We start from the raw sequence: 26,898 nt of genomic DNA on the forward strand, positions 1-26,898 counted from the left end.
GGCTCAAACCCATGAACCTGAGCCAAAGTCAGACCCTTAACCAACTGAGCCACCCCAGGCGCCCCTTGGGGGAATTATTTTAAATCAGTGTTCATAGTACAATAATTAAGCACTTGCTGCACACTTCAACATTGTTCATTTATTGATGGGCTACCTGTTAAGGTCATGACTTCACGAGACTGACTTTCAAGCAACTCTCTCCAATAAAACTTTCTGTGATGATGGAAGTGTTCTCTCTTGGCTGAGCAGTACTGTAGCCATCAGCCACATGTGGCTATTAAATACTTGGAACATGCCTAGCGTGACTAATAAACTAAGTTTTCAATATTAATTAAGCTAATTTAAACTTCAATCAGCAAATGTGGCTGGCGGTTACCCTATTGGACAGTGTGGTTCTGGAGGGTCAATACAATTGGTAAAATAGTCTTATGTTCAGGGGACAGAAGGCACGAAGTTGTTTTTATTATTGGCACTTTAATGGCTGGAAATAGGTTAGAGGTTTTTCCATTTAAAACCATCTTAAGCTAACTATTTCTTCAGTGCTTGGCACATAAAAGTCAGTAAGTGATCGGATGGTATTACTGGGTCTCCCCTTACTCCACCCCCAGTCTCAGCAACTCATGTATCTGATGCATCCTGGGTGAGGTCACTAACAATTTTCCCCTAAGATTGCCAGACCTGTAGACTTACCTCTCAAGCTGCCTGGGTCTTGGTGGGAGTTCAGAGCGAGACAGTCATGTGTGCTGCTGTCTACTGACTTCCAGCGCTCCTAGGCTCCACACCCCCTCGGTCATGCCTCTGGCTTGAAGACTTCCAGCCTCGCATCCATACTTCTCCAAGCCAGACCATTCCTAGCCGCCATCCACAACCCCCACTTAGGGCCCTGAGAGGTCTGTGGCCATAAGCACCTCTCTGCAGCGTGCTGATGTGACCTTGTTCAGTTGTGGCTCCTAAAACCGGCATCACCCAATTGGGGGATGAGCAATTGCAGGGGTCAGGATCACACTGTTGGACACAGTTCAAGGGACCGAGAATGCATCACTTAGACGACGTCATCCGATAGATGCTGTTTATGAAACACACTTTTATGTTGTGCTAGGCATTGGGCTACGCGCTTCAGATTCTCCTCTAGCCCTCGCAGCCACCACATGTCCTATTTGTACATATTTTAGACATGTGCTTAGGCTCAGAGAGGGTAAGTGACTCGCCCAAAGTTGCATAGCTAGGAAGCAGCAGATCTACGATTCCTGTTTACGCTCTTTGGCTCTCATTATTGAAGAGGGACAGGTCTTCAAAATCAGTGCAGAAAGAATAGATTTTAGGTGACTATAAACAAGGATGTTCTACTAATTTAAGGCCTTCACTTCAAACGTCTCCCTCTGCGAAGTATGCCGTGCCCCTCAGGAACAGCTCACAGCTGAGGCCTAATGCTGGCGCATGGGTACTGTGATGTAAAGGCCTTCTTGAATAAGCAGGAGGTTGCACGTGGAAGATGAATTCTCAGGGCCTTTCTGATTCAGATCCCTTCTGAATACAATTTCCTCTCTTGAGGACATTTATTGCCAATTTACTCCCACATGACTACTTTTTTTTTATTTTCCATGCAATTCATAAAGACCATTCTTTTTGCTGGGTGAAACCAGAATGTAATGTATTCATCGTTCACATTTGCATAAACAGGGTATTCTCTCCTTTCGGCCAGGCTGCGTAAGAATCCACATCACGTTTCACTGGGGAATAAAGAATGGCCTGGATCATGAAACTCAAAGATGATTGCCAAAAGTATTTTAAACATTTGGCGGACTGTCTTAGTTCTGTTGGATATTAATGTTCACGGGAATGACAGGCAGGAGAGGAAGAACAAAATATGATAGATTTTAAGTTATACGATGAGCTCTTAAATAACTGAGATATGCTGTTATTTTTTTAACATAGTCTTAGTGTTATATTGTGCTCCTTAATTATTTCTGATATGCTTCCTTTGTGCCAGGTGTTAACTAGCATTTTGGCTTTTTTTTTTTTTCAAGTGTATTTTGTGTGTTTTGAGGGAAAACAACACTGAATGTCCTCAAGTTTGATTTTTGATATTTGTATTGTCAGAAAGTGTGTCGAGCTTCTGTAATTAGAATATAAGCTCTGTGGGACATGTCACTGAGGATAACTTTATGGGAAACTATAGGATTAGAAAGCTGTTTTTCTCCTTTAAGAACATTTGTAGTTTGCTTTGGGAAAGAGTCATCAATGTGTATCCTCATTTTCTCTGTGCTCCCCATCCTATCCTCCTCCTGAACTACTCCTGATTGTGGCACCCTCACCTCACACAACTTGTGCCAGGGTTTGGACATGAATGCATACGTAATCTGAGGGGATCTAACATCTATAGTTGTCTCCATGGAGATGGTTGCACATTATGATTATGGTGAACGTTTTCAGTCTTGAAATGATTATCACACGTGATATGCTTTAGAGAGGAAATACCATGTATCCAGATGTGGTGGATCAGGCAGAAACTGGGTTGGAAAGAATTGAAAAGATTTCACGATAGGAACAGGTAGGATCTCTATTTCAGAACGCTGGCAAGGTATGGATCAGGGAACCAAACACATCGGGGTTTCTAGCCTAGGATTCTAGAAGGAAGAATCTGTTTGACAGAGAATTTGGAGAAGAAGGCTAGCCTTTCTGGGCAACATAAAGAACATGAGCAAGGAACACGAGTGGGGAAACTGAGACACGAAGGATGTTTGGGGAATGCCCACTGTTCCAGTTTGCAGCAGAGCTGAAGAAGGAGAGAAAACAGAGTTAAGAAAGAAACATAAGTCGGGGGCTGTATTGTGAAGACCCTTAAGGATCAGCGTGAACAGTTTGTAATCAGCCTGTGTGGGAATGGGGGTCTACCTCCCTCCCTCTCAGGAGATTGGCATTTTCCACGAACTCGTCCACATAGTTTTGGCCTGTCTCTCCCCTACAGGGTAAGATCGTTGTCATATTTATTTTGATTTATAGTACCCATGCTAAACAGATTTTAGGTTTGTGTAACATTTTGGTTGTTGACCGTATATAAATCATTGTGACTACATAGCTCCCTTTATAGGTGCTGATATGTTTATTGTACTAATATTATGTAACAAATACTAGAAAAGTTTGTTTCATGCATTATATTTATTATGTTACTGTGTATATATGATTTCCATAAATTAAGTTGGCTTAAGAGTACTTTTTTTTTTTTAATTTTTTTTTTTTAATGTTTATTTATTTTTGAAGGAGAGAGAGACAGAGTGTGAGTGGGGGAGGGGCAGAGAGAGAGGGAGACACAGAATCTGAAGCAGGCTCCAGGCTCTGAGCTGTCAGCACAGAGCCCGACGCGGGGCTCGAACTCACAAACTGCGAGATCATGACCTGAGCCGAAGTCGGACACTTAACCAACTGAGCCACCCAGGCGCCCCAAGAGTACCTTTGTTGAGGGGCGCCTGAACACAGGGCTCAGTCGGTTAAGCATCTGACTTCGGGTGAGGTCATGATCTTGCCGTTCACAAGTTCCAGCTCTGCGTTGGGCTCTGTGCTGAGAGCTCAGAGCCTGGTGCCTGCTTCAGATTCTGTGTCTTCCCCTCTCTCTGCCCCTTCCCCACTCACATACTCTTTCTCTCTCTGAAAAATAAATATTTTTTAAAAATTAAAAAAAAAAGAGTACATTTGTTTACACCAGATTTAAAAAATGTCTTTTGGATAATTTCAATTTGAGCAGATAATTGACATGTGGCCAAAAGGGGACTCACTTTCTCAAAAACTAATTCAGGCTTAGAATCTTAGAGCTGCAGGGCCCTCAGCACCCATTTCTCCTGCTTCCTTCCCTTTTATTTTGTAGATGGGGAAACCAGGCTCAGTGCAAAGTCACATAATCAGTTATTGCCAATGCCAGGGCTAAGATTCTGTTCTCTGCTGTCTTTCTGCCAACCGTCGTATCTGAAATAAGTGACCAACAAAAACATTTAAAGGCCAATACACATTTACAATGAAAAAGTTTCATAGGAAACATCAGAATGGAGCAGTTCCATAATTAGATAGGGTAGTCATACTTTTGTTTATAACATTACATTGGGGCACTTGCAAAGTTTCTAACAAATCAGTTCTTAACTTATTACAAGTGGCACTCCCCAATTTTTCCTAACAAAAGTTAACGTGTGGTGGTAATGGGAACAATATGACACCACACCATGAGATCATTTCCTCCCTTGCACATGGCCATGTTTTACTTTGTGATCCGGCTTCTGACGACATGGTCACTGGAGCATCTTGGAGAAGCAAGGCCCCGGCACTTGGAGGGACATAAATACTTCCGCATTATATTAACAGCAGATCCTCTGTTCAGGATACTTTCCACGTTAAAGTACAACGAACCCCACTAACAATTACAGCAAGCGTCCTCTGTCCTGGTGTGCACAGGGGCTCTCTGCTGCATGGCCGCTGAATTCTGAACTTGTAACTAACTCTGGGACCCGCTCGCGGGAGGAGGCTGATTTATCTCTGTCACCCCAGCACAGCCACAAAACCTGGCACGTGGTACGTGCACAAAACCAACGTTAGTGAGGTCTGGACACTTAAGGCTTCCAAGTGACAGTGAAGCAGCGAGCCTGGAAAATGAGTTTTTCTGGGTTCTAACCTGTCTGTGTTAATTCACTTTGAGGCAAAGGTAGATTTCGCCCGTCTACTGAGCTCCGGCTTAGTGTTTTCTTCCAAAGTCCCTGAATGCACTCTGGCAGGAAGATGGAGCGTAAATCAGGCTGCTATTCACTTGGGAGGCCGTAGTGTTTTGTGTCCGTTGTCCTCCCGCTGACCCCTGTCACCCCCGGGCCCCCCAAGCTGCTTGAAGCTCTGGAGCGCGGCAGCTGCGGGACAGGGGGAACTGAAAAGCCGCGGAACCAGAGGCGAGGGAGCAGCGCGGGCGGAGGAAGGACGAGATGGGGAACCGGCAGGCCTAGCTGCGAGGCGGCGGCAGCGGCGTGGAGATGGAGCCCCTGCGGGTCCTCGAGCTGTACAGCGGCATTGGGGGCATGCACCAGGCGCTGAGAGGTGAGGAGCACACCCCGCCTCTCCTTACGTTCACCCCTCCGCGCTGCTCACAGCCTGGGTGCGGGGGAGGGGCGAAGCGGCGAGACGCTGGGGGCGGAGAATGGAGGTGGAGGGGGCGCTCGGTTGTCTTGGAAACCGCCCCAGCGCGCCGTCCCCGCCCGGCGCTGCGGGCGGAGACTCCTTTCCTCCCGCCCCGAGCGATGCCTGAAGGGCGGGCCCCACGTCTCAGAGGACTCCGTTTGTGAGTGCTCATCCGCGAGGCCAGGCTAGAAACTCAAACTAAAATGGTACCCGCGAAGGGGGGAGAGGCGAGCCCCTGCCTGGTGCGGGTCCCCAATTCTAAGTGTGGCTGCCACCTAGAGGCGTGGACACCTGCTGCTTTTGCCCTGGACGAAGTGGAGACGAGGGAGGGGAGGTCGCTGGGGGTCTTGGCCGGTGAGGGGATGGACTTTCGAAGGGATAGCTGCAGTTCAAGGTCGAAGTTAGGGAAGCCTAAATACACTGTGGAGAGAAGGCATTGAGTCACAACCTGCTCCTTTCTGGCCTTTGAAAAGAAACAGCTGGTCTTGTCTAGATACTTAGGCGCCAGGAGAACGGAGTTGAAACTTCGTTGTGACCTTGGGCTAGGTCCTTCACAGTTTTGAACATGTTTCCTGGTTTTAAAATGTGAAAAATAATCTATTTTCAGAGAAGGCTTGTGAGGATCAGAGATGAGGCGAGTGAAATGTTTAATAATAGTGCGTAGTACATTGTAGCCCCTCAAAGCATTATAAATTATTAGTACCTCTCTTTTATGTACGTCTTCGATTTTGAGATTTTAAATTTCTTTAGTGGTAAGTTGGAGCTGAAAGGTTTCGTTTTTGGTGACGTTTGCTCAAAAATAATTCTTGAGCTCCTGTACTGTGCCAGGTACTGTCGAGGCACCGGAGAAACAGCGTGACAAATAGACTTGGAGCATGCGTGTTTATTCTTAAATTACTAAGACAACCACAAAACTGAAACTTGCCTGCTTCCTTTTTTTAGTTTCGAGGGCAAGAAAAGACTACTGTAAGATACAGAGAATATATAATGAGTTGAGCATGATCACTTTTCTGAGCATATATATTTGGTTGTAGATGAGGTCAGTGATTATTACATTTTTATTACTTACCAATTATTTTCTGGCTCTCTATGTTCACTTCTCTTATCAAAATTTACCAGCTTGAAAACAAAAGAAAATTCTAGGGGTGCTTGGCTAGCTCAGTCAGAAGAGCACAGGGCTTTTGATCTCTGGGTTGTGGGTTCCAGCCTCATGTTGGGTGTAGAGATCACGTAACACGAATGAACGAATAAAGTTTCAAAAAAGAGAAAATTCTAGAACTATCTATTCTCTTAGTTAATTTTGTAAGATTTTATAATGTCAGCATTTTCCCCCTTATCTTGAAAACCCTTAATGAACATAATTTTAAAGCTTGTTTTGTACTTTATCATAAACTGTAACTCAACTACTCTTCAAGGGTTGAACATAAGATTATCCCCTGATTTTTTGCAAGTATAAATGTGCTACAATTACATCCTTGTGCATAAATTCTAATTTTCTCTTTAACCGTTTTTTCTAAAAGTGAAATTAATTTGTTTAACAATAAGAGCCTGTGTGCCACTTAACAAAGTAAAATTATGAGAATCTTTTTTAAGGTTTTTGGATAGATGATATAGCAAATTAAGTGCCTCCCTGAACTACATATTCATTAGGAATTGTAATATCCATTTTTTAACCTTTGCTAATTTGATAGGAGAAATTGTATAATTTTAACTTGCATTTTTTTTGTTTAATGAAATATAAGTATATTTTCTCCTATTAACCAGTGCAACCTGAATTTGTACACATATTTCTGTTACCACTGCTACCATCCTGAATGTAAGCCTTATTAAAATAGTTTCCCAATTGATCCCCTGCTTCTACTTTTCTTCCCTGCTCCACCCTTTCTCCACAAAAGAGAATGATCTTTTGCACAGTAAATCAGATCATGTCACTTCCCTGCTTAAGTGGCTTCCCTTTGAGGTTAGAATCACAGCCCCGTCTTCTCCTCTGCTTTGGAGATCTGCCTTCTGTCTGCGTCTTCAACCTTATGTGCCACTGTCCTCTTCCTTCTCATATCCAGACTCACTGGTCCTTCTCTGGCCCCTCAAACCCTCCAGGTTCCTGTGATGTTCTGGCCTTTGTTTTTGCTGTCGTCTCTATCCAGAGTACTCTAATCCCAGACTTTTCCGCTGCAGCTGCATTTCATGTCTCCTGTCTTAGTTCACATGTGGCCCCTTCAGCGTAGCCTTCCGTGGCTGACCCTGTGATTCAAAGTAGCCTTCCTGCTGTGTCTCCACCTTGATGGACTCTCACCTTTTGGTTTCAGGCCTACCTATAAGGAGTATTGACTCTTAATCCTATCTGATGCAAATATTTTCCCCACATGTTTGTATTCCGGTGTTCATTTGTTTGATGCACCAAAGTTTGAAATTTTTTTGTAATAAAATGCATTGCTGTTTCCCATGTGGTTTTTATACAGTAAGAAAGACCAAAGGTAAGAGCGCTAACTGCGGTATTTATTAAGGACCTTTTACATGTCAGGCTCTATGTTAATGATTTAATAAACTAGTTAGTGGTAAAGCCAGTATTGTAACCCAGGTTTCTGCACCTGACCTCTTAACCATGCTATGCTGCCATTTTTATGTTTAAATCCACTACTTGAATCTACAGTTTATATAATAATAAGCACAAGAGGAATAATAACTTCAGATTTCTAGGTAAGGTTTATGATCGAAACATTTTTTTATTGTGGTAAAATACACATAACATAAAAGGTACCATTTTAACCATTTTTAAGTGTACACTTCAGTGGCATTAACTAAATTCACAGTGTTGTGCAAACATCAACACCATCCTTTCCAGAACTTTTTCATCATCCCAAACAGAAACTCTGTACCCTCTAAACAAGGACTCCCCATCATCTCTTCCCTTTTGTATCTGATTCACTTAGTATGTTTTCAAGGTTCATCCATCTTGTAACATAGAAGTGCTTCAATTCCTTTTTATGGCCGAATAGTTTTCCATTATATGCATTTACCACATTTTGTTTATCCATTTCTCTGTTGATGGTCTTGGTTGTTTCCGCCTGTTGGCTCTTGTGAATAATACTGCTATGGGTATTGGTTTCAACATATCTGATTCCCTGCTTTCAGTTCTTTTGAATATATACCCAGGAGTGGAATTGCTGGAGCATATGATAATTCTGTGTTTAACTTTTTGAATAACTGCCAAACTGTTCCACAGTGGCTGCACAATTTTATATTTGTACTAGCAATGTGGGGGGGGGGGTTCCAATTTCTCCATCTATCAAAATGATTCCTTATTCCAATATATTTGTGTGTGTGTGTGTATGGGTATGTGTGTGTGTGTATATATATATATATATTTTTTTTTTAATTTATTTTTTTTTTGGTAATAGTTATCCTAAAGGGTGTGAAGTGATATTCTAGTCTGGTTTTGATTTTGATTGTTCTAACAACTGAAGTTAAGTGACCATGTGTTTATTGGTCATCTGTGTATTTTCTTTGGAGAAATGTCTATTTATGGCTTTTGCCCATTTTGGAATTGGATTGTTTTTTATTCTGTTGTAGGGGTTCTTTATATATTCTGGATATTAATCCCTTATGATTTATATAATTTGCAGATACTTGCTTCCACATAACTGAATTTTAAAAGATAAATTTAATTGCTTGGGCAGCATGATAGTTTTGTGTGAAAACCAATGGACATTTTAATACCTCAATTGAAATTTTCATCTTAAGAAGGAAATGCAATGTGCTCTTATATTGTTGCAGTCACTATGTAGATACTTCTTTATCTTCTGAGTTTCATTTAACTTTATTTTTTATCTGCATGTCCATGTGTTTACCTACTCCATATCTTCTGGTATTTCTTTTTGTTCCTGTATAGCTTCTAGCACAGTCCTACACTTGTGACAGGTTGTCTGTGGTTGGCTGTTGAGTTTATTATTGAGTTGGTAATCATTCTACCATTATGTTGATAAAAGCATGGTTTTTTTAGCCCAAATTTTTATATAATACAGAACTCTTCATTACAAACCACATAATCTATTCTCTAGCTAACATAAGCAAAAAAAAAAAAAAAAAAAAAAAAAAAAATACACACACACACATTTGGAAGCTCACAGAATCTACATAACACCCAGCAAAGAGGTTAGGTGAATAGGAGCACTTCTCAAACAACATTCTGGGCTTTGCTCCTACACAGCTTCATACCGACATCACCGCTTTCCCCAATACTGCTGGGGGCCACGTGTGAGAAGTGTCATCACTGTTTCTCCCTGATGGGTGGATGCTTCTACCATCTCTGTCACCAAAATGATGGATTTTTTTCATTTGCTTCCTCACATTGCTACTTCTGAATTAAAGCTGTATATGGATGCAGTTGATTGGTGCACATTAGATCCCATTGCCAGCAAAGAAAGCTGGGAGAGTGAGTTCTGGGTTCTGTTTTGGAAAGAAGGGACTCAAAATATGGTAAAATTTTCAAACATAAAAGACACAGGCAGAGATTCTAGATGGCCACAAGTATAACAAATATCTTTCACATTATTTAAAATATGTTGCACTGTATAGGGTCCACTTATTACTGCTTTGACATTATTTATGCCTACACAGTCTATAAAGTCTTGGCTAATGAAATGAAAATACCTCCATTCAGAAAGCAGTGGGAGAGGTTGTTTTGTGAGTTATATGTTGGTGGGGCCTGCAAGGCAAGCTGCAGATGTAAATAAGATTTACCTGCAGATGTAAATCTTATTTGTTAATAAGATTTTGTTTCTCTCATAAAATGAGGTATCAGGAAAAAAGTAAAATGTGGTTTAAAGTGTTGAATAAAGGAAAGCTCTAGCTGATATATATATATATATACATATATATATATCATAAAGGATTAAGGGATATATGTCATAAGGGATTAATATCCAGAATATATAAAGAACCCCTACAACAGAATAAAAAACAATCCAATTCCAAAATGGGCAAAGCCATAAATAGACATTTCTCCAAAGAAAATACACAGATGACCAATAAACACATGGACACTTAGCTTACATATATATATATATAGAGAGAGAGAGAGAGTGAGTCAGCCACTGAGACATCCTTAAAAGTAAAAAGGCCTGCTCTACCAAATAATTTCTAAAGGTGTTGATTTTGAGTTTTAGTTACATAACACTTACTCATATTTAGTAGGAGTTACTCAGCCTTAATATTTTCTGTTAAAATGTTAAGCCATTTGTCAGTCTTTAGTTATTTTCTGAATTTCTTTATCTTCATTTCTCAATGACTTATATGCCAACCTGGGACTCTCCCAAACCACTTTAGAATTAGGTGTGCTTAAAACTGAATCTGGCAAGTTTATTATTATTAAATGTAGGTCTGAATGCCACCTGGGGATGTTTCTGGAGCAGTAGCTGTAAGGGGCTAGAATTTGAGCCGCTTAATTTTTTTTTTCTCTCTTATTGTCTTTGGGATTGTAAAAATGTCCTCTTTTTTTGCCTATTTCCCCATAGTTGCTCTTATGACTTCTTACCAGATTTAAAGTGAAGTGACATAAAAATTTGTCCTGTTTGAAAATATGTATCATTGGTTCTCTATTATCTATAGAAGTTATCAGATTGTTTTTTCCAAACGTGAAATACAAAGATGAAATATGTAGGATGGATTTTGTATATTCAACAGAGGAGAACCCTAACTTTCCAATGGATGATAGAAGTACCTATTGTTTATGTGTTGAAAATGAACGTTTACTTCAGCACAGAGTCTTTATTACTGTTTTGCACAGATCAGATCATTTACCCTGTCCTAACGTGTAGATGACCGGTTTAATTTGTGTTGTGACCTACCTACTGGGGCTTTTAGGGGCCCAATAAACCGTATCCCTCTTCGTAATTCCAAACAAAGAGAGAAATAAAACAGGAGGAAGGCAAACAGGAAATAAGAATCTGTATGCTTTTTATTCCTGATGAAGTCTGCGTCGGAGGATGTAGTTTAGTGAGAGGGCCCGATGGGTCAGCTAATATTCAGCCAGACGATCAGGCAGCACACCTTTGGGCCCAGCTGGAGAAGCAGGCAGAACACATGTTGCCTGTGGGTAGCTTATTCCCAAGAGGAAGACGGGTGGAGCCGAGCCAGCAGGCCCAGTTGGTTCTTCTCAAATTAGCCCATTGATTAGAGCAGTCACTCTTCCTTCCCACGGAAGTGGTGAAGGGTTAGGATGGGGAAGGGGTTTAAAATGAACACAAAGCGCTCACGTGGAAGAAACATCAGGAGCAGGAACACGTACACTTCACATGCCAGATGCTTGTAGGAATCCTTCAGCTGTCACGGTTTTTCTATTTTTCAAATGCTCTCTCAGCCTTTTAATGTTTGATACTTAAACCGTCCCCGACAGTTATTTGGTAGCGTCGCGTAATTTGAAATACGGTGGTTTGTTTTTGTAGCAGCTTGGTCTTAAATCCTCCTGTGTTTGGCACTGGGAGATAGTAGCATCAGACAGTGTTTGTGTGGGACAGTTTCAGGGAGAGACCATTTCATCTTCTTGTCGACAGGACACGGTTCTGTTGTCAGAAGGCCTTGGTACTTCCTAGCTTTGTGACCTTGGACAGAAACTAAACTTTCCGTGTCTGTTTCCTTTTCTATCAAATGGGGACAATTATGGTACTTACCTCAAGGCAGAGGTATGAAAATTATACATTAATAAACATAAAGCGCGTCACTAGTGCTCGGAATGTGTTGAGTGCTCAGTAAATACAGGCAGCTATTACCAAAAATACTAAAGTTATAGAAAGTTATTACATGTTGTTAAAAATGGCCTTTAGAAAAAGCTGGTTATTAAGTATTTGAAGTTGTCAAAGAGCTTTCAGACTAGATTTGAATTCTGCAGGACTAGATCAGCGAAAGAAAGAATTATTTATAGCTATAGAAGATAATATGGAATGAATATGTAGGAAGAGGTAAAAGAGAAGGGCAATGAAGAGAGCAGAAAATTCTGTTTCGCCCTCTTGATTCTCTAGAAAGCTTCCTTATCCACTAGGGAATAGGTTTCCTCACTGGATCTACTTTGTGCATTTTCCTGGCCTCCTATTCAGTGTTTTTGGAACTACTCCATATATTTCTCTGAGTGACAAAATGAATGCCATTATTTAGGAGTCAGACCGAACTGCCAAGTATGAGCTGTATAAGTCCTGGAAAGTTGTGTGACTTTCTGAGCCTGAACTCTGTGTGAGACGGATGCAGTAACACCTTCTCACAGGGTGTTGTGAATGATGTTAAATGAAACAGCGGATGTAGGAAATACAGTGTAGGTACTGAGTAAATCTTAGCACCTTTTCTTCTTCCCACAGTGTTTTGTAGCTGGCTTTCCCTACTTAATTGCATTGGATGACCTCATTGATAAAATCAGGGTAATAACTAACCTAACAGGCTTGGTAGGAGGACTTGATAGAACTGTATACATAGAGGTGGTATAGTTCCTAGTATATAATATATCATAACTAATACTGCTGATGCTACTTAGGACGTCGAACATTATCAGATACTTGTTATTTGTATTTGTTTTGTGATGTGTTCATGTTGCCATTGGTTTATTCTTTTTTTATAATTGGTGATTTGCTATTCCATTTTGTTATGATGTTTTTTCCAAGCAGGATTTTGGAAGATAGAGTTTTTCAGATAGTCAAGAAGGGAAAAGTTATACTGGACAGAAGGAACATCCTGTACAGACACACAGACGTGAAATCGCATGGTCTGTGTGGAGACATACAAATATTAAAATATCATTGCAATATAAATGCTATTAGAAAATAGATTTTTATGAGGTACCAAATCATGCAACGCCATACAACCTGATAAGATGCTTGGATTTTTATCTCCTAGGTCTGGTTAGCAAATGAAAGTTAAGTTAATGAAACTGTCATTTGTGTTCCAGAAATTGTTTTGGGTGACCATGATGTGGTAGTGGTGGCAAGTGGAGCAGAAAGGCATGGTGGCCAGTGAGGAGATTATTGTCCAGGGATCATGAATTTAGGCAGATCCAATAAATGGAGACGATGACTTAGATTATATACAGGATCTAAATATCAACAAAACCTGGTAGTTATTTGAGTGTCAGTTTCCTAGGTTTATGACGTGGGTAGTTTATCAGATGGGATTGTCAAGGTGGGAGAGCAATAATAGGTTCCGGTTTAGACTTGCAGAGTTTTGAGTTGTCTGTACCACCCATGGAGATGCCACATGGGCAGCTGCTTGTCAATTTTGGCCCGAGGGGTCGATGAGACCAGAAATAAAGATTTGTTTCTGTGTATGTGTTGAGTGTAGGGAAGAGGACCAACAAGATGGAATGCTGGGGGGCAGCGACTTCGTGTGGCCAGGGAGAGAAGATGTATCCACAGAGCGAAACTGAGCAGAAAGAATTAGAGAGCGAGAAGGAGGACTGAAAGAACACTGTGCCATGAAAATAAATGGAGGAGAGGATTTTAAGGAGTGATTTGATATTAAAAGCCAAGTAAAATAAAGACTAAAATGTATTCTTGGGCTAGTTGCCATTTCCTGGCTGGTATCCTACGTCGTAGCCTTCTGAGAGGTATTAATCAGTTTGCCTTGATGGTCAAATAAGTTTAGGAAGCTCCTCATACGATATTGTCCCATGAAAGTCTCAGGACACGTTAATAGACCAAAAGTGTTGAGAAGCCCTGCAAAAAGGGTGCTGTGTGGTTTAAATCCACACTTCCCATATGTATTTGAGTAAGGAACATTTTTTTTTTTTTCTAAGTGGGGAAGGGGGTCACACTTATTAGCATCCTGTAAGATAACGTTCCTTAGAGCGCTTCTTGGGAAATGCCTTCTGGGCAACAGGAGGGCCCTGATGGTGCCATGGGAGAAGGTGCCAGGTCCAGTGGGTTGGTGAGTTGAGAAGTGCCAGGGCGATGCACAGGGACAAATGTGCATTACCTTTGATGATGCTGACAACGCTGACTGGCTCTAAAGTGAGCTTCTGTGCAATTTTTCTGTAAGGCCAGATTTTTAATGTTCCCGTTATCTCTGTTGTTTCTAAAGGTGTACAAAACTGAACTCCTGCTTCTCCTTCCCCCTTTCAGCCTTCCTCATCCTCATATCAGGTGTCTCCTTTTCTCTCGTGCCCACACCTGTGTCTTGGGGCCATCTTTGTTCTCTTTTACTCATCTCGGCAAATGCCACGGGATCTCCCTTCAAACTCTATTTATACTTCCATCCTTCCTCTCTAGCCTCACCTTTACCACCTCATCCATAATCTCTGGATTCATTTTTAAGTTTTATCAGCCTTAATTTGCATGCCACCCCAGATTTCACTTGGCCCCACCTGCCCCCTGACCCCTGAGCTGCTTATTCAATGTTGTTCCCCAACTCTGCCGCTGTTGTCTCGTTCCCTAACACTTCCAGAATGCTCATTCCACCCCCAGTATCCAGACTGAAATGTTGCTCCAGAAGCTGCCTGGAGGGGTCGGGTAACACAGCTAGAAGTGGAGAGGAGAGGAAGAGTCTTGCCTCTGCAACAATAGAAAATACTTATATATTGGTTTCTGCCCCCAGTTCCTGGCACAGAGCTCCTAAAACCCTTATAATTTCCTGAGTGATAAGAGCACTAGGAGCATGTTTTGTTCTCATATGTGGTCTTTGACCCTGGTTCCTGACACAGAGCTCCTAAATCCCTTGGAATTTTCTAGGTGGTAGGAATGTCTTTTGTTCTAATGAGGCGGCTCTTGATCTGCTCCTGGTTAGCGTCATGATGGGGGGTGGTCACTGGAAAGACTAAGGGTAATTAGCATGGAACTTTCAGCTTCACTCCCATTCTCTGGGAAGGAGAGGGACTAGAGAGGAAGTTGATGGTTGATCGTGCATATGTGATGAAGCCTTCATAAAAATCCTACTAGTATAGTGTTCAAAGAGCTTCTGGCTTGGTGAACACATCCACGTGCCATAATGGCGGTGCACCCCAACTCCATGGAGACAGAGACTCCTGTGCTCCGGGCTCTTCCATACATTGCCCTATGTATCTCTTCAGCGGCTGTTCATCTGTATCCTTTATCATATCCTTTATTATGTAATCAACTGTCAGACATAAGTGTCGCTGTGAGTTCTCTGAGCTGTTCTAGCAAATGATGGAATCCAAGGAAGGGGTTGTGGGAACCTTTGATTTGTAGCCAAGTAAGACAGAGTCGTCGGTAACCTAGAGACCTACTCCTTGCCCTTGGTGTCTGACGTTGGGGAAGTCTTGTGGGTCTGGGCTCTTAAGGGGCCTTGGCTAACTCTGGTTAGTGTCAAAGTGAATTGTGGATATCCACCTAGTGTCAGAAGTGTTGTGAATATAGTAGTAGTGTGTGAGTAAAGGAGAACCACAGGAGTGTTTTCCTATACGTGCCTCATGAGATGACTTCTCATCAGGAAGAGACATGGTGAAGGAGTCAGCAGGTACATCCTCTGTCATTGTCTCCCCACCAGTGTTCCCTGCTCAGATACATGTGGGGATGTGGAAGTGTTGCTTTAAACCAAATAGTGTCGTTACTGCAGGGCTCCTGTCACCTTCAATACATCCCTCCCGCTGCAGCTGTGGGGAGTGGTGGTCCACACAGCCTGCCCTACCAGTCCTTCACGAGAGAGCAGCTGGCTGGGTTCTCCTGTGAAGCTGTGGCCGGTGTAGTGATGCACTGCCTTCTGTTTCCTTTTCCCCCTTCCCTGCCTCACTGTCCTGTACTCTTGCTACTTTGGAGTTTTCCCTCCCAGAAAGAGCATCTGCTGTGAAGCTTCGCCTTGGGTCCTTTTTTAGGAAACCTGGACAAAAGGTTATTGCAACAGCCTTTTTACTGCTGTCCTTGATTCTGCTCTGTCTCCTCTAGTTCTTTTTCAACACCGTGTCAGTGTGATCCTTTAGAAATGCATTAGACAAGTCATTCCTCTGATTAAAACCTTTGAGAGGTTTCTCCTATCACTCAATGAGAGCTTCAATCCTCCTTGGTCTAGAGCCAGCCCCTTTCCGTCTCTGAGCACATTTCTTGTGCTACCCCCTTGCTTTCTTCATTCCGGGCTTGCTGGCTGTCTTAGTAAGTTTGTGCCACTGTAAAGGAGTACCACGGACTGGGTGGCTTCTAAACAGTAGAATTTATTTCTCACAGTTCTGGAGGCTGGGAAGTTCAAGATCAGGGTGGCAGTGTGGTTGAATTCTGGTGAGAGCCCTGTCCAGGTTTCAGAGTGCCGACTTCACCTTGTATCTTCACATGGCTGAGAGCAGAGGGAGGAGGTAAGCTCTCTCATGACTGTTACAAGGGTTCTTATCCTATTCTTGAGGGCCCCATCTTGATGACTTCATCTGATTCTAATTACTTCCCAGGGGCACCATCCCTTAATACCAGCACATTGGGAGATAGACTTGCAACATAAGAATTTGAAGAGGAGCACAAATATTCAGTCCATAATACAGGTCTCCTTGCTGTTCCCCTTACAAAACAAGCATGCTCCCATCTGTGTTCTAGAAAGTTCAAGATATCTATTTTCCTGCTCCTTCATCTCCTTCAGGTTTTTGCTGTTGAGACATTCTCTAACCAACCTATATAAAAATAGAACCAATCCCTTCTATACTATCTGGCTTACTCTGTTTTGTTTTTTTTTCCCCTGCCCCCATAGTACTTTCATTGTTAGACATATTATATACTTATTTGTTTATGATTTGTCTTCCCCCACCTCACAAGGATGTAAATTTTATAATAAGATAGCCTTTGTCTGGAACATTGCTTATACCTATTTGTTGAATGAATAAGTGAATAAATGTAGTAGGGTCATGTTTGCTATGAAATATGCATAGGTTGAAGTAGATATTATTGTACTGTGATAAGTTTAAATTTAGGTATTAAGTCTGAATCACAAAGGTCATTTTTCTTTGGAGGAATGAGCTAAGTCAGCATTTCTCAAAGTGTGGTCCATGGATAGTGTTTTGAAGGATGTTAATAGGAATTATGTAGGAGATAAACCAGTATGTGCGTGTGTGTGCGTGTGTGTGTGCGTGTGTGTGTGTGTGTGTATGTGTTGGACTGTGGACAAATAAGTAGAATCCTGAAGGGTTTTCATGACTATATGTGACATTTTAATAGATAATTTTTTTTTGTACTACATGATAAAATGTGAAATTTTCTCCAAAGTGTCAAGTGTATTGGGAACAAGTGTTTGGTTTTAACTCACTGTAGAATTTTAATCACATGTTAAAGTGAATTATGGTGAAAAAGTGTTTTGTTTTTTTTTTTTTATCCTTTTATTCATGTCAAGAAACATTACCTCTTTGTATGGAAGATTGAATAGAAGAGGTTGATACATGACAGCAAATCTGTAAGTAATTACAGAAGGATTATTATCATAGAACAGGGCGATTAAGGTTGCATGTAGAATTTGGTATTTGTTGGTGTTGAGAGCCTTTTTAGGATTTCTTTTGGCCTTTTGCTTTGCCCATGGAAGACTATCCAGTAATATCCCCCAAAAAGTGCTTTTCAGAAATAGTGCCAGTCGGCTCTCACCCTGCCTAAAAGCAAGACTTGTATCTCATTTTTGCAGGGTAGGTAGAATGTAGTTGAGATTTTAAAAAATACTATAAATACCATTATTTTATGTGAACCAATAGTTGCTTTTACTGTTATCCATGAATTCTTTTCATTCTGGGATTTTAAATTGCCACAAACTGAGCAAAAAACCTTGGACTGAAGTAAAACAAGTCCATCAGAAAGTTGGTCATAGTTCTTCAGCATCCATTAGTAAGTTTTTGTTCAAACAAAATAGTGAATTTAATAATCCCTTAGTGAGTGAGACTTAATTTAAGAAACAAGTGTCTGAGCCTTTTAGCATGTACATGACCTTCATAGGCTTTGGCATGTTCCTTAATTATAGGAGAATTTTGGTCCAGGAAGAACCCAGAATATGAAGGACTTCTAGTTAATACAATCTAGTTAGACTTTGAACTCTCATAGATCCAATTAGACATACTAAGTAAGTAGTTTCGCCTTGCTTACATTTTTCCTGAAAACCCTGACATTTAAATGCTAATAAAGTAGCAGAGTTTCTCTGCTTCTTCAGAAGCGTTTTATTCTTGTGGCTTCAATTGACTCTTGTTGCTGAGTCAGTTGTTTAAATTATAGTCTTTGAATATTTAAACTTGATGGCAGTCTGTTGATTTGACTTAATCCTGACCATTTGTCTGTCCCTTGCTATTAAATTTGAAATGTCAGAATGTTGGTAACCATGGCTTGGGGGAAAATATGTGAATCTATCATTTTACTAGACTGTCTTATGGGTTAGCATTTTTATATTTGCCAAGGGAAACATAAAATCCAGAGTTCTGCTTCTTTGAAGAGATTATCTTTTGCATTTCTTCTGTGATTATAAAAAACAAAGAGCTTGTGATTCTATTATTTAAAACCAAACCAAAAAACAAAACTCAAACCTGTATACATATGCCTTTATAGACATATTTGTCATAAATTCTTCGGTACAGTATATTCATTTTTCCCCAAAATGTTAGGCTTTGAAAAGAGAATATGGCCTTATATCTTAGTTTTCAAGAAGGATCTTCATATTCCTCAATTACTGTCTTTTGAAGAGCAAAGTAATAAAATGTTGCTTAGATAAGTTACATTAGCCTGAAAAAATGTCATACCATTGTTGGGTGCTTATTGAAGTCACTTGATGGAATTGATGAAAAATCATACCGATGAATTAAAAGATTTAGAAATAATTTGTAGGAGGATGACCTTGCAGTTACATGGATTAGATATCATCGGAAACAAACCTGGAAATTACTTTTCAGAGTAATACGGTAGGGGGTTACTTTGTGGAGATCACAAGTAGTTAATGGGTATTTGAGGTTGGTATAAAGTTTCCAGTGACATCATCATTTGTGAACTCAAAAAGTGCTAGATCTCAAGGAACTCGGAAGGGAAGTTGATGTGCTCTTCAAAACTGTTAGATGACTTAAAAGTGACTGTTGATGATAAAGACTCTGATTTCAAAGATGCAGCTGAGAAAGTAGAATAAAATTATTCCATGAAATTTGAGTGGAAAAAGCAGTATTTCTAGATGGACTAGTAAGATAGTGCTATTTAAAATATATTTGTGTAACTAGGGGTGCCTGGGTGGCTCAGTTGGTTAAATGTCCAACTTCAGCTCTGGTCATGATCTCACGGTTTGTGGGTTCGAGCCCAACGTCTGTCTCTCTGCTGACAGCTCAGAGCCTGGAGCCTGCTTCTAATTCTGTGTCTCCCTCTCTCTCTGTTCCTCCCTCACTCACGGTCTATACCTGTCGCTTTCTCTCTCAAAAATAAATGTTAAAAAAATTAAAAAAAATATATATATTTGTATAACTAAATTAAGAAATTATGTAAAATGAAGTCATTTGAATATTTCAGCTATGTCTTGTCATCATCTGTATAACAAAAATGGCCATATCCACATAATTTTGGATATTCTCCTGCAGACCCTGGGTATTGACTTTCATTCTAGTTGTCTTATACTGGGGCAATGTATATTTGTATATGTAGTGCATATACAGAATGCGTGTGTGTGTGTTTGTGTGTGTGTGTATAATGTACGTGAGTTTGGACGTAGGAAAAGGCCAATAAGGAGGTACCCTGTCCTCTTCTCCGTGTAAGCTCCTGGAGAGTGGAGTAGGGATAGTGAGCTCCTTGCTATCCTTAAACATACCAAGAGCGTTCCTGCTTCAGAGCCACTGTGCTGTTCCTTCTGCCTGGAATGCTGTCTCCTTGATAGACACATGACTAGTCCCTTGTCTTTATTCAAATGTCACCTTCTCAGGGCTTCCCTGGCCACTGTCAAAAATTACTTTCTCAGGAGCCTGGGGTGGCTCAGTCAGTTAAGCGTCAGACTTCGGCTCAGGTCACGATCTCGCGGTCCGTGAGTTCGAGCCCCGCGTTGGGCTCTGTGCTGACAGCTCAGAGCCTGGAGCCTCTTTCAGATTCTGTGTCTCCCCCTCTCTCTGCCCCTCCCCCACTCACACTCTGTCTTTCTCTCCTTCAAAAATAAATAAATATTTTTAAAAAAATAAAAAAAAATTACATTCTCTGCTCTGCCTCCCTGTTCTCCTTCCTGTTTAATTCCCCTCCCCCCCAACACTTATTTCTGCCTACCATACTATTTTATTTTATTTTTTTTTTATTTTTATTTAAAAAAAAAATTTTTTTTCAACGTTTTTTATTTATTTTTGGGACAGAGAGAGACAGAGCATGAACAGGGAGGGGCAGAGAGAGAGGGAGACACAGAATCAGAAACAGGCTCCAGGCTCCGAGCCATCAGCCCAGAGCCTGACGCGGGGCTCGAACTCACGGACCGCGAGATCGTGACCTGGCTGAAGTCGGACGCTTAACCGACTGCGCCACCCAGGCGCCCCTACCATACTATTTTAAAGATTGACTGCCTCCCCTTCTAAAATGTAAGTCCAGGAGGGTGAGGATTTTTTTGTTTTATTCAGTTTTGTTCACTGTTGTATCCTTGGTACCTGGAATGGTGCCTGTTGCATAGCAGATGTTGAATGAGTGTTTAAGTCATGGAGCACGAACAGTTTAAAGACTGATGTTATTGTCAGCTTGCATTTTAAAAGGATATACCAGTTTATATCTAATAGTGTTTGACCACAAATATGCCAATATAATATTTAAAACTATATATAGTTTACTACATAAAATTGTTATTTTAATTTTTTTATTACTAGTGAAGTTGAATATTTACACATATTTTTACACTTATTGTTCATTTTATGTTTATATAATACATTTGTTTAAAAATTGGGAAATACTTCCTCATCTCACCCGTTTAATAATTTGTACTTTTGGGGCACCTGGGTGGCTCGGTTGGTTGGGCGTCCGACTTCAGCTCAGGCCATGATCTCGCGGTCCGTGAGTTCAAGCCCCACATGGGGCTCTGTGCTGACAGCTCAGAGCCTGCTTCCCATTCTGTGTCTCCCTCTCTCTGGCCCTCCCCTGCTCACACTCTGTCTCACTCTCTCTCTCAAAAATAAATAAACGTTAAAAAAATTTTTTTTAAATAAAAAAAAATAATTTGCACTTTTAAGCTATCCCCCACTTAACCAATCCAAACCCATGATTGTACACATTAATGTGGCATTTATAGTGGATTCACCAAGACTTATCTTCCATTGTAGTAAGAGAGTGTACTATTTGGACTTGGGAACCATAACTCTGCCAGAATACCAGAAGTTTTGAGGTGGGGGGATGGAATTAGGAAACACTGAAAATGTATTCATTCATTCAGCATGTAATTTTTAAGTGGTTTCTGTGTCAGTTACTCTGATGTGCAATGGAGATACAGCAGTAACAAGACAGCTGTATTCTTTTTCTCCAGAGATTATGGTTTACTGAGAAAACTGATGCTACACAAATGAAGAAGAAAATTTAAAAATAAAAATTTGCTCATGCAGTGATAAACACTGGATGATTTATAGCTTTTCGATCTTTGTTCAACATGTGTTCATGAACATTAAAATAAACTATAGCTTTCTTTTTTCACTTAGAATATCTTGAAGTTTTCCTTCCTTGTCATTAAATATATTTGCCAACTTGTTTTTTAATGGTTGTGTAATATTCCATTTTATGGAAGTTCTTGTTCAAAGCAATCAACTATTTTTGGACACTTAGGTTGCTTATAATCTTTTGCTATTATATTTTTTTTTAATTTTTTTTAACATTTATTTAGTTTTGAGACAGAGAGAGACAAAGCATGAACGGGGAAGGGTCAGAGAGAGGGAGACACAGAATCTGAAACAGGCTCCAGGCTCTAAGCTGTCAGCACAGAGCCCGATGCGGGGCTTGAACTCACGGACCATGAGATCATGACCTGAGCCGAAGTCAGCCGTTCAACTGACTGAGCCACCCAGGCGCCCCAATCTTTTGCTATTATAAATAAAATAGCATTTATTTTTTATATAAATCTTCCATGTTAGTTTATTGTTTCCTTACATATTGGTTTCCTATTGCTGGTGTAACACATCACCACAAACAATGGCTTAAAGCAACACAAACTGATTATCTTATAGTGCTGGAGGTCAAACATCTTAAAATCAAGGTTTTGTCCAAGCTGTTTCCTTCTGGAAGCTCCAGGGGACAGTGTGTTTCCTTATGTTTTCCAGCTTCTAGAGGTCACCTGCATTTCTTGGCTCATGACTTCATCCTCCATCTTCAAAGCTGCAAATACAGTATCTTCTAGTTTTTCTCTCTGACCTCTGTTTCCTTCATCACATCTCCTCTAACTCTAACCCTCCTCCATCCTTCTTGTGATCTCGCTGGGTCTACCTGCATGACCTAGGATGATCTCCTCTTTTTAAGATCTTTAATCATATCTGCAAAAGTCCCTGTTACCATGTAAGGTAACATTTTTGTATGTTTCATGGATTAGGATGGGGATGGATTTTTGGGGGGGTCACTGTTCTGCCTACCACATCTTAGGATATGTGCCCAGATATAAAATCGCTAAGGCCAAAGCAGTTTTGAAGGCTTTAGATACATACTGCCAAACTGCCCTCTGAAACACTGAATCCTCGATTGATACACCTGCAGTGAGAGGTCCTTACACTTAGTCCTTTCTAGCATTTGATATTCAATATTCTTATTTAAAAAAAATCTTTGAACTCTTGATAGTTATCGTGGCAAACATTTATTAAGTACTTCATGGCCAGCACAAATATAAGAGCTTTATAGGTGTTAGCTAATTTAATCCTCAGAAAACTCTATGACGTAGGTACTTTATTACCTCTGTTCTCTCACTTTCATGGATAAGACGCTGAGACTTAATGAAGTCAAGTAACTTGCCTAAGTCACATAGCTGGAAATCATAGAGCTACACTTCAAACACAGCTGAGAAAGAGCTAGATAAGTAGATGTCCATATCCTAAAATCTTTCTTTCTGAGGACTTGTGAATACACACATACATATATGCTCTGAATAAAAGATCTCGGTAGGGTGTGCCTATGAGAGTTTTGAGTAAAAAATGATAGCCAGTATTTGTTGAATACCCCGTGGCTTAATGGAAAAAGGTTTGCAAAGAAATATATAGTCAGGAGGAGACGCAGAAGAGGAAAATGAGGAATGAGATAATTGAAGTGCTTTATCCCCTGAGGTCTTAGGGCTAATTTATACTTTCTGATTCTGTGCCAAATTGTAAAACTTAATCCTTTTAGAGATGCCTGTAGCAGAAATTCAGGATAGGGTTTAAAACATTATGAAGTCAATAATGAAAAGAATAAGCTTTAAGAAAGGTCTACTTTATGTAAAGCAAAGAGGGGCTCAGAATAGCAGGACAAATTTAGAGAGGAGTTTTTATTTTTTTTATTTTTAATTTTCTTAGGGAAGAGTTTTTAGTTTAATCTTTGGGATTTTTATGATTGATAACATAATAATAGTTTTGCAACTCTTTTTTTCATTCATAGTTGGTTAGGCACAGAGTACTAATGCATACATCATTTCTTCATTGACTTCCATGAGTGTATCAGAAATGATCTTTTAAATTGTAAGAAAATCTCAACAAAGAATGTTTCTACATTTTTATAGTGATGAAAAATTCATAGAGGTTTGTTCATTCAAAGCAAACCTATGGAAAACAAAGTCTTTGTTATTTAAACCTGTAATAGGGTGGATAACATGTGCTTTATATTGCTTATTTCTTAACTATTTACATAAATGTTTTTAAACATGTTCATGTCTTTAAAAGATTAATAGGAAGGCTTAAATGTCATGGGAAAATGGAGAACACAGATTTAGATTTATATCCTTTGAATTCTACATATATAAATAGATAGCTTTCAACTCTACATTTTTGGCCATATGCTATTTACTTGTTAATCTCTAAAGAACCATGGCAATGTAGTTTAATTCTTGTTTTTTATTCTTTTGACTGTTGTTGAGTTTGTGGGATAAATAATACATCGAGTTATACCTGTTTACTGGTGTGTGTGTGTTGGGGGGGGGGTGTCTTACAGTCAGTTGGGCATGTTTTGAGAATGTATCCAAACCTTTTTGGTCTGTCCTTGACACCTTCCTTTTGTGATTTCTCAGGGTCACAACCAAGAGAAGCTTTGAATTCTTTTGTTCCAAGATAAAAATAGTTTTACGTTTGTTTGCTTTTCACTGATTACAAAAGCATTCTATTCTTATTGTTAAGAAAAAGACCAAATAATCCAAAAAGGTTTAAAGGAAGAAATAAAAATTACCCCCAAATTCTCTGTACCAAAAGAGATAGCCCCTGTTGACATTTGCTGTTTTTTTTTCTTAATATGGGTACATACACATACACTTTACAAAACTTGAATTATTACTGAACAAGATTATTTAGTAACTTTTTTGTCCTTAAAAATTTCTGTCACTCCACATTAGTATATATGGGTATCATTTTTAATATGGATGTTCTCATACATCTGTGCGGTCTTACACTTATGTTGTCCAAATATTTCTTAGCATAAGTTGTCACAAGTAGAATCACTAGGACTAGTCATAGAAGAGTTGAATCCATGTATACTACGGTCAACAAGAGGAGGGGCACATTTTTGCAAACACTCGCTTGCACTAGACAGTGTTCATTTTATAAGACCTTTCCTAAATCTGAAAAGTAAAACTGATTAATGTGGATTTCTGTCATTATTGGTGAAGTGCAGCATCCTTTTATATGTTAATAGATCATACACAATTCTTTATTTTGAATTGCCTGTAATTGAAATTTCTATTTTGACTGCTTTTACTTTCAGAACTTGAATTTTGTAGGAATCGTTAAGACCGTTCAACTGAAAATATTATATGCTCCTTGAAAGAGCCTGGAGATACAGCTTACAGGTGCTCTCTACATATTTGTTGTCTTTAGAATACACGTAGAGGGTAAGGTAGTTAGGTAACCCTATAATGAAGTCCTTGCCCCCCAAATTGGGACTCCTGCGATTATTGCCTCAACTTAGGACACCTGAGGAGTGTTTGATGAAGAGATGTGCTTCTGTTTGGTAAATTAATTTTGGTTCTGTTTGGTTAATTAATTTCTCATTCACAAGGCTTTTGATAAAGTTCATGTTGTTCTGCTTGCCAAGTTGGAATTTGAAATGCATTTCTTCAGAGTGACAAGTGATATTTCAGTGTGTGTTCTCTTAAATGCCTATTAGAACTGTTGTTTCCAAGTTACAAAAAACAATGCAAACTGGTTTACATAAAAGATGTAAATACTCATGTAATGACTGAAATCAAATATAGGCTTGGTTTGGGATGCAGCTTAAAGGGGCTTGCATCATGTTGCCAGGAGCCAGTTTTCTTTCTCTGTATATCTATCTCAAATTTGTTCTCTCTAGAGTGGGTGCATTTTTATATACATGCTCCCGTTACTGCATCAGAAGGCTGTAGTTGCTGCTGCACGTAATATCCTTCCCTTCCATGGTTAAACTCGGTAAGAAAGAGCAAGCATCTCTTCCTAGTTGCCCAAGGAAAAGTCAGGTGTTCTCTCTTCTTGTGCCTAGTTGCTTATTTTGTCTTGTTTGCCCTTCCTGAACCCACTCTGGAAGTCTTGGCTCAGGCATCTGACACGCGCTTTCGGAGAAACTAGGGGACGGGGTTGAGGCTATCTAAACCACTTGAAAGAAAGTGAGTGAGGTGAGATCCCCAAAAGAAACTCTGGGACTATTGCCAGAAAAAAGGGTACTGGATGCTGGCAAAGCACAACACAGGTGTCCACTCATCTCGGGTGCCTAGTACACGATACGTACTCTAACGAATGTCTATAACTGCCTGACGCTAGCCCTATTGGTGCTATTCTTTAACATATTTGTAAAATGAATAGAATTTTGTAGGCCATTCTGGAAACTTCATTGTGTTTCCGAGGTTAAAATTTTACCCGAATGTCAAACAATCTACTTAAACACGGTCTTTCAGACATCGATAAACACTTAGGTACAGGATTATTAAAGGCTTTTAAGCTAGTCCTGTTCCCAGGAACAGGACACTGAAGAGGGTAATCAACAATAATCAGGAGTTGAAGTTAGAGATCAAATTCACTCATTTTCATACTATTCATTCAGATGTTTACTGAAGGCCTATTGGGCGCCAGTTGTAGAAATGTCTGGGTGCTGTGAGTCAGGCTGGGATGCACGAGCCGTGGCGTGGGCTCTATCAGATCACAGAGTCTAGTGAGAGAGGTGGTGTCCTGGGATAAATGTGCTGACCGTGTGAACTACCCAGTGCAGTGACAGCCCGAGGGACCGGCCCCCACTTCAATCCGGCCGGCTCAGTGAAAGCCCCCTGGAGGAGTCATGCCTGAGCTGAATGGGTCCTGAGGGACCAATAAAAATGAGCTAGGACCAGAAAGATGGTGACCTTGGGCAGGGTAGGATAGGCTTTTAAACTATGTACAGAAGCATTAGGATTGAGAAGTTATGGCCCCTCTGGGGCATGATAAGTAGTTGGGTATTACCTGGGGAAAAAGTGTATGTGTATGAGTGTGGTGGGTATGAGTTGAAAGAAAGTGGTTGATTGAGGGACAATGTCAAGAGAGAAAGCTAGACAGCAATGCACCATGAGATCATACTAAGAAGTGTGGATTTACTGATAGGAGTTCAGAAAAAAGAGCAGCTTTCATGTTTTTAAAAAAATTGACATCAAGTGTTACATGTATTGATGTGTGTAGCTTATAAATAAACATGTCCGTTGAACACTGACCATCTCCCTTAATAAAGTTTCTAA

General features: G+C 40.2%; 1 protein-coding gene across 10 annotated transcripts in view; it reads left to right on the forward strand.

Annotated features, from left to right (window-relative positions):
• Nucleotides 1–26,898, forward strand: part of TRDMT1 (tRNA aspartic acid methyltransferase 1) — a 93,578-nt gene that overhangs the window by 14,494 nt on the left and 52,186 nt on the right. For 4 of the 10 annotated variants that reach the window (XM_058681812.1, XM_058681800.1, XM_058681804.1 and 1 more), the window contains exon 1: nt 3,450–5,067. The exons of 3 other annotated variants lie outside the window; for them this stretch is intronic. In XM_058681812.1, the coding sequence (XP_058537795.1) occupies nt 5,004–5,067 (64 nt within the window). In that variant the 5' untranslated portion in view covers nt 3,450–5,003. Of the gene's footprint in view, nt 1–3,449; nt 5,068–5,208; nt 5,355–17,442; nt 17,503–26,898 lie in introns of those variants that run through there. 3 more of the 10 variants (XM_058681809.1, XM_058681808.1, XM_058681807.1) reach the window with 3 other exon arrangements.

This window comes from Neofelis nebulosa, chromosome 8, assembly GCF_028018385.1.
Source record: "Neofelis nebulosa isolate mNeoNeb1 chromosome 8, mNeoNeb1.pri, whole genome shotgun sequence".
NCBI lineage: Eukaryota > Metazoa > Chordata > Mammalia > Carnivora > Felidae > Neofelis > Neofelis nebulosa.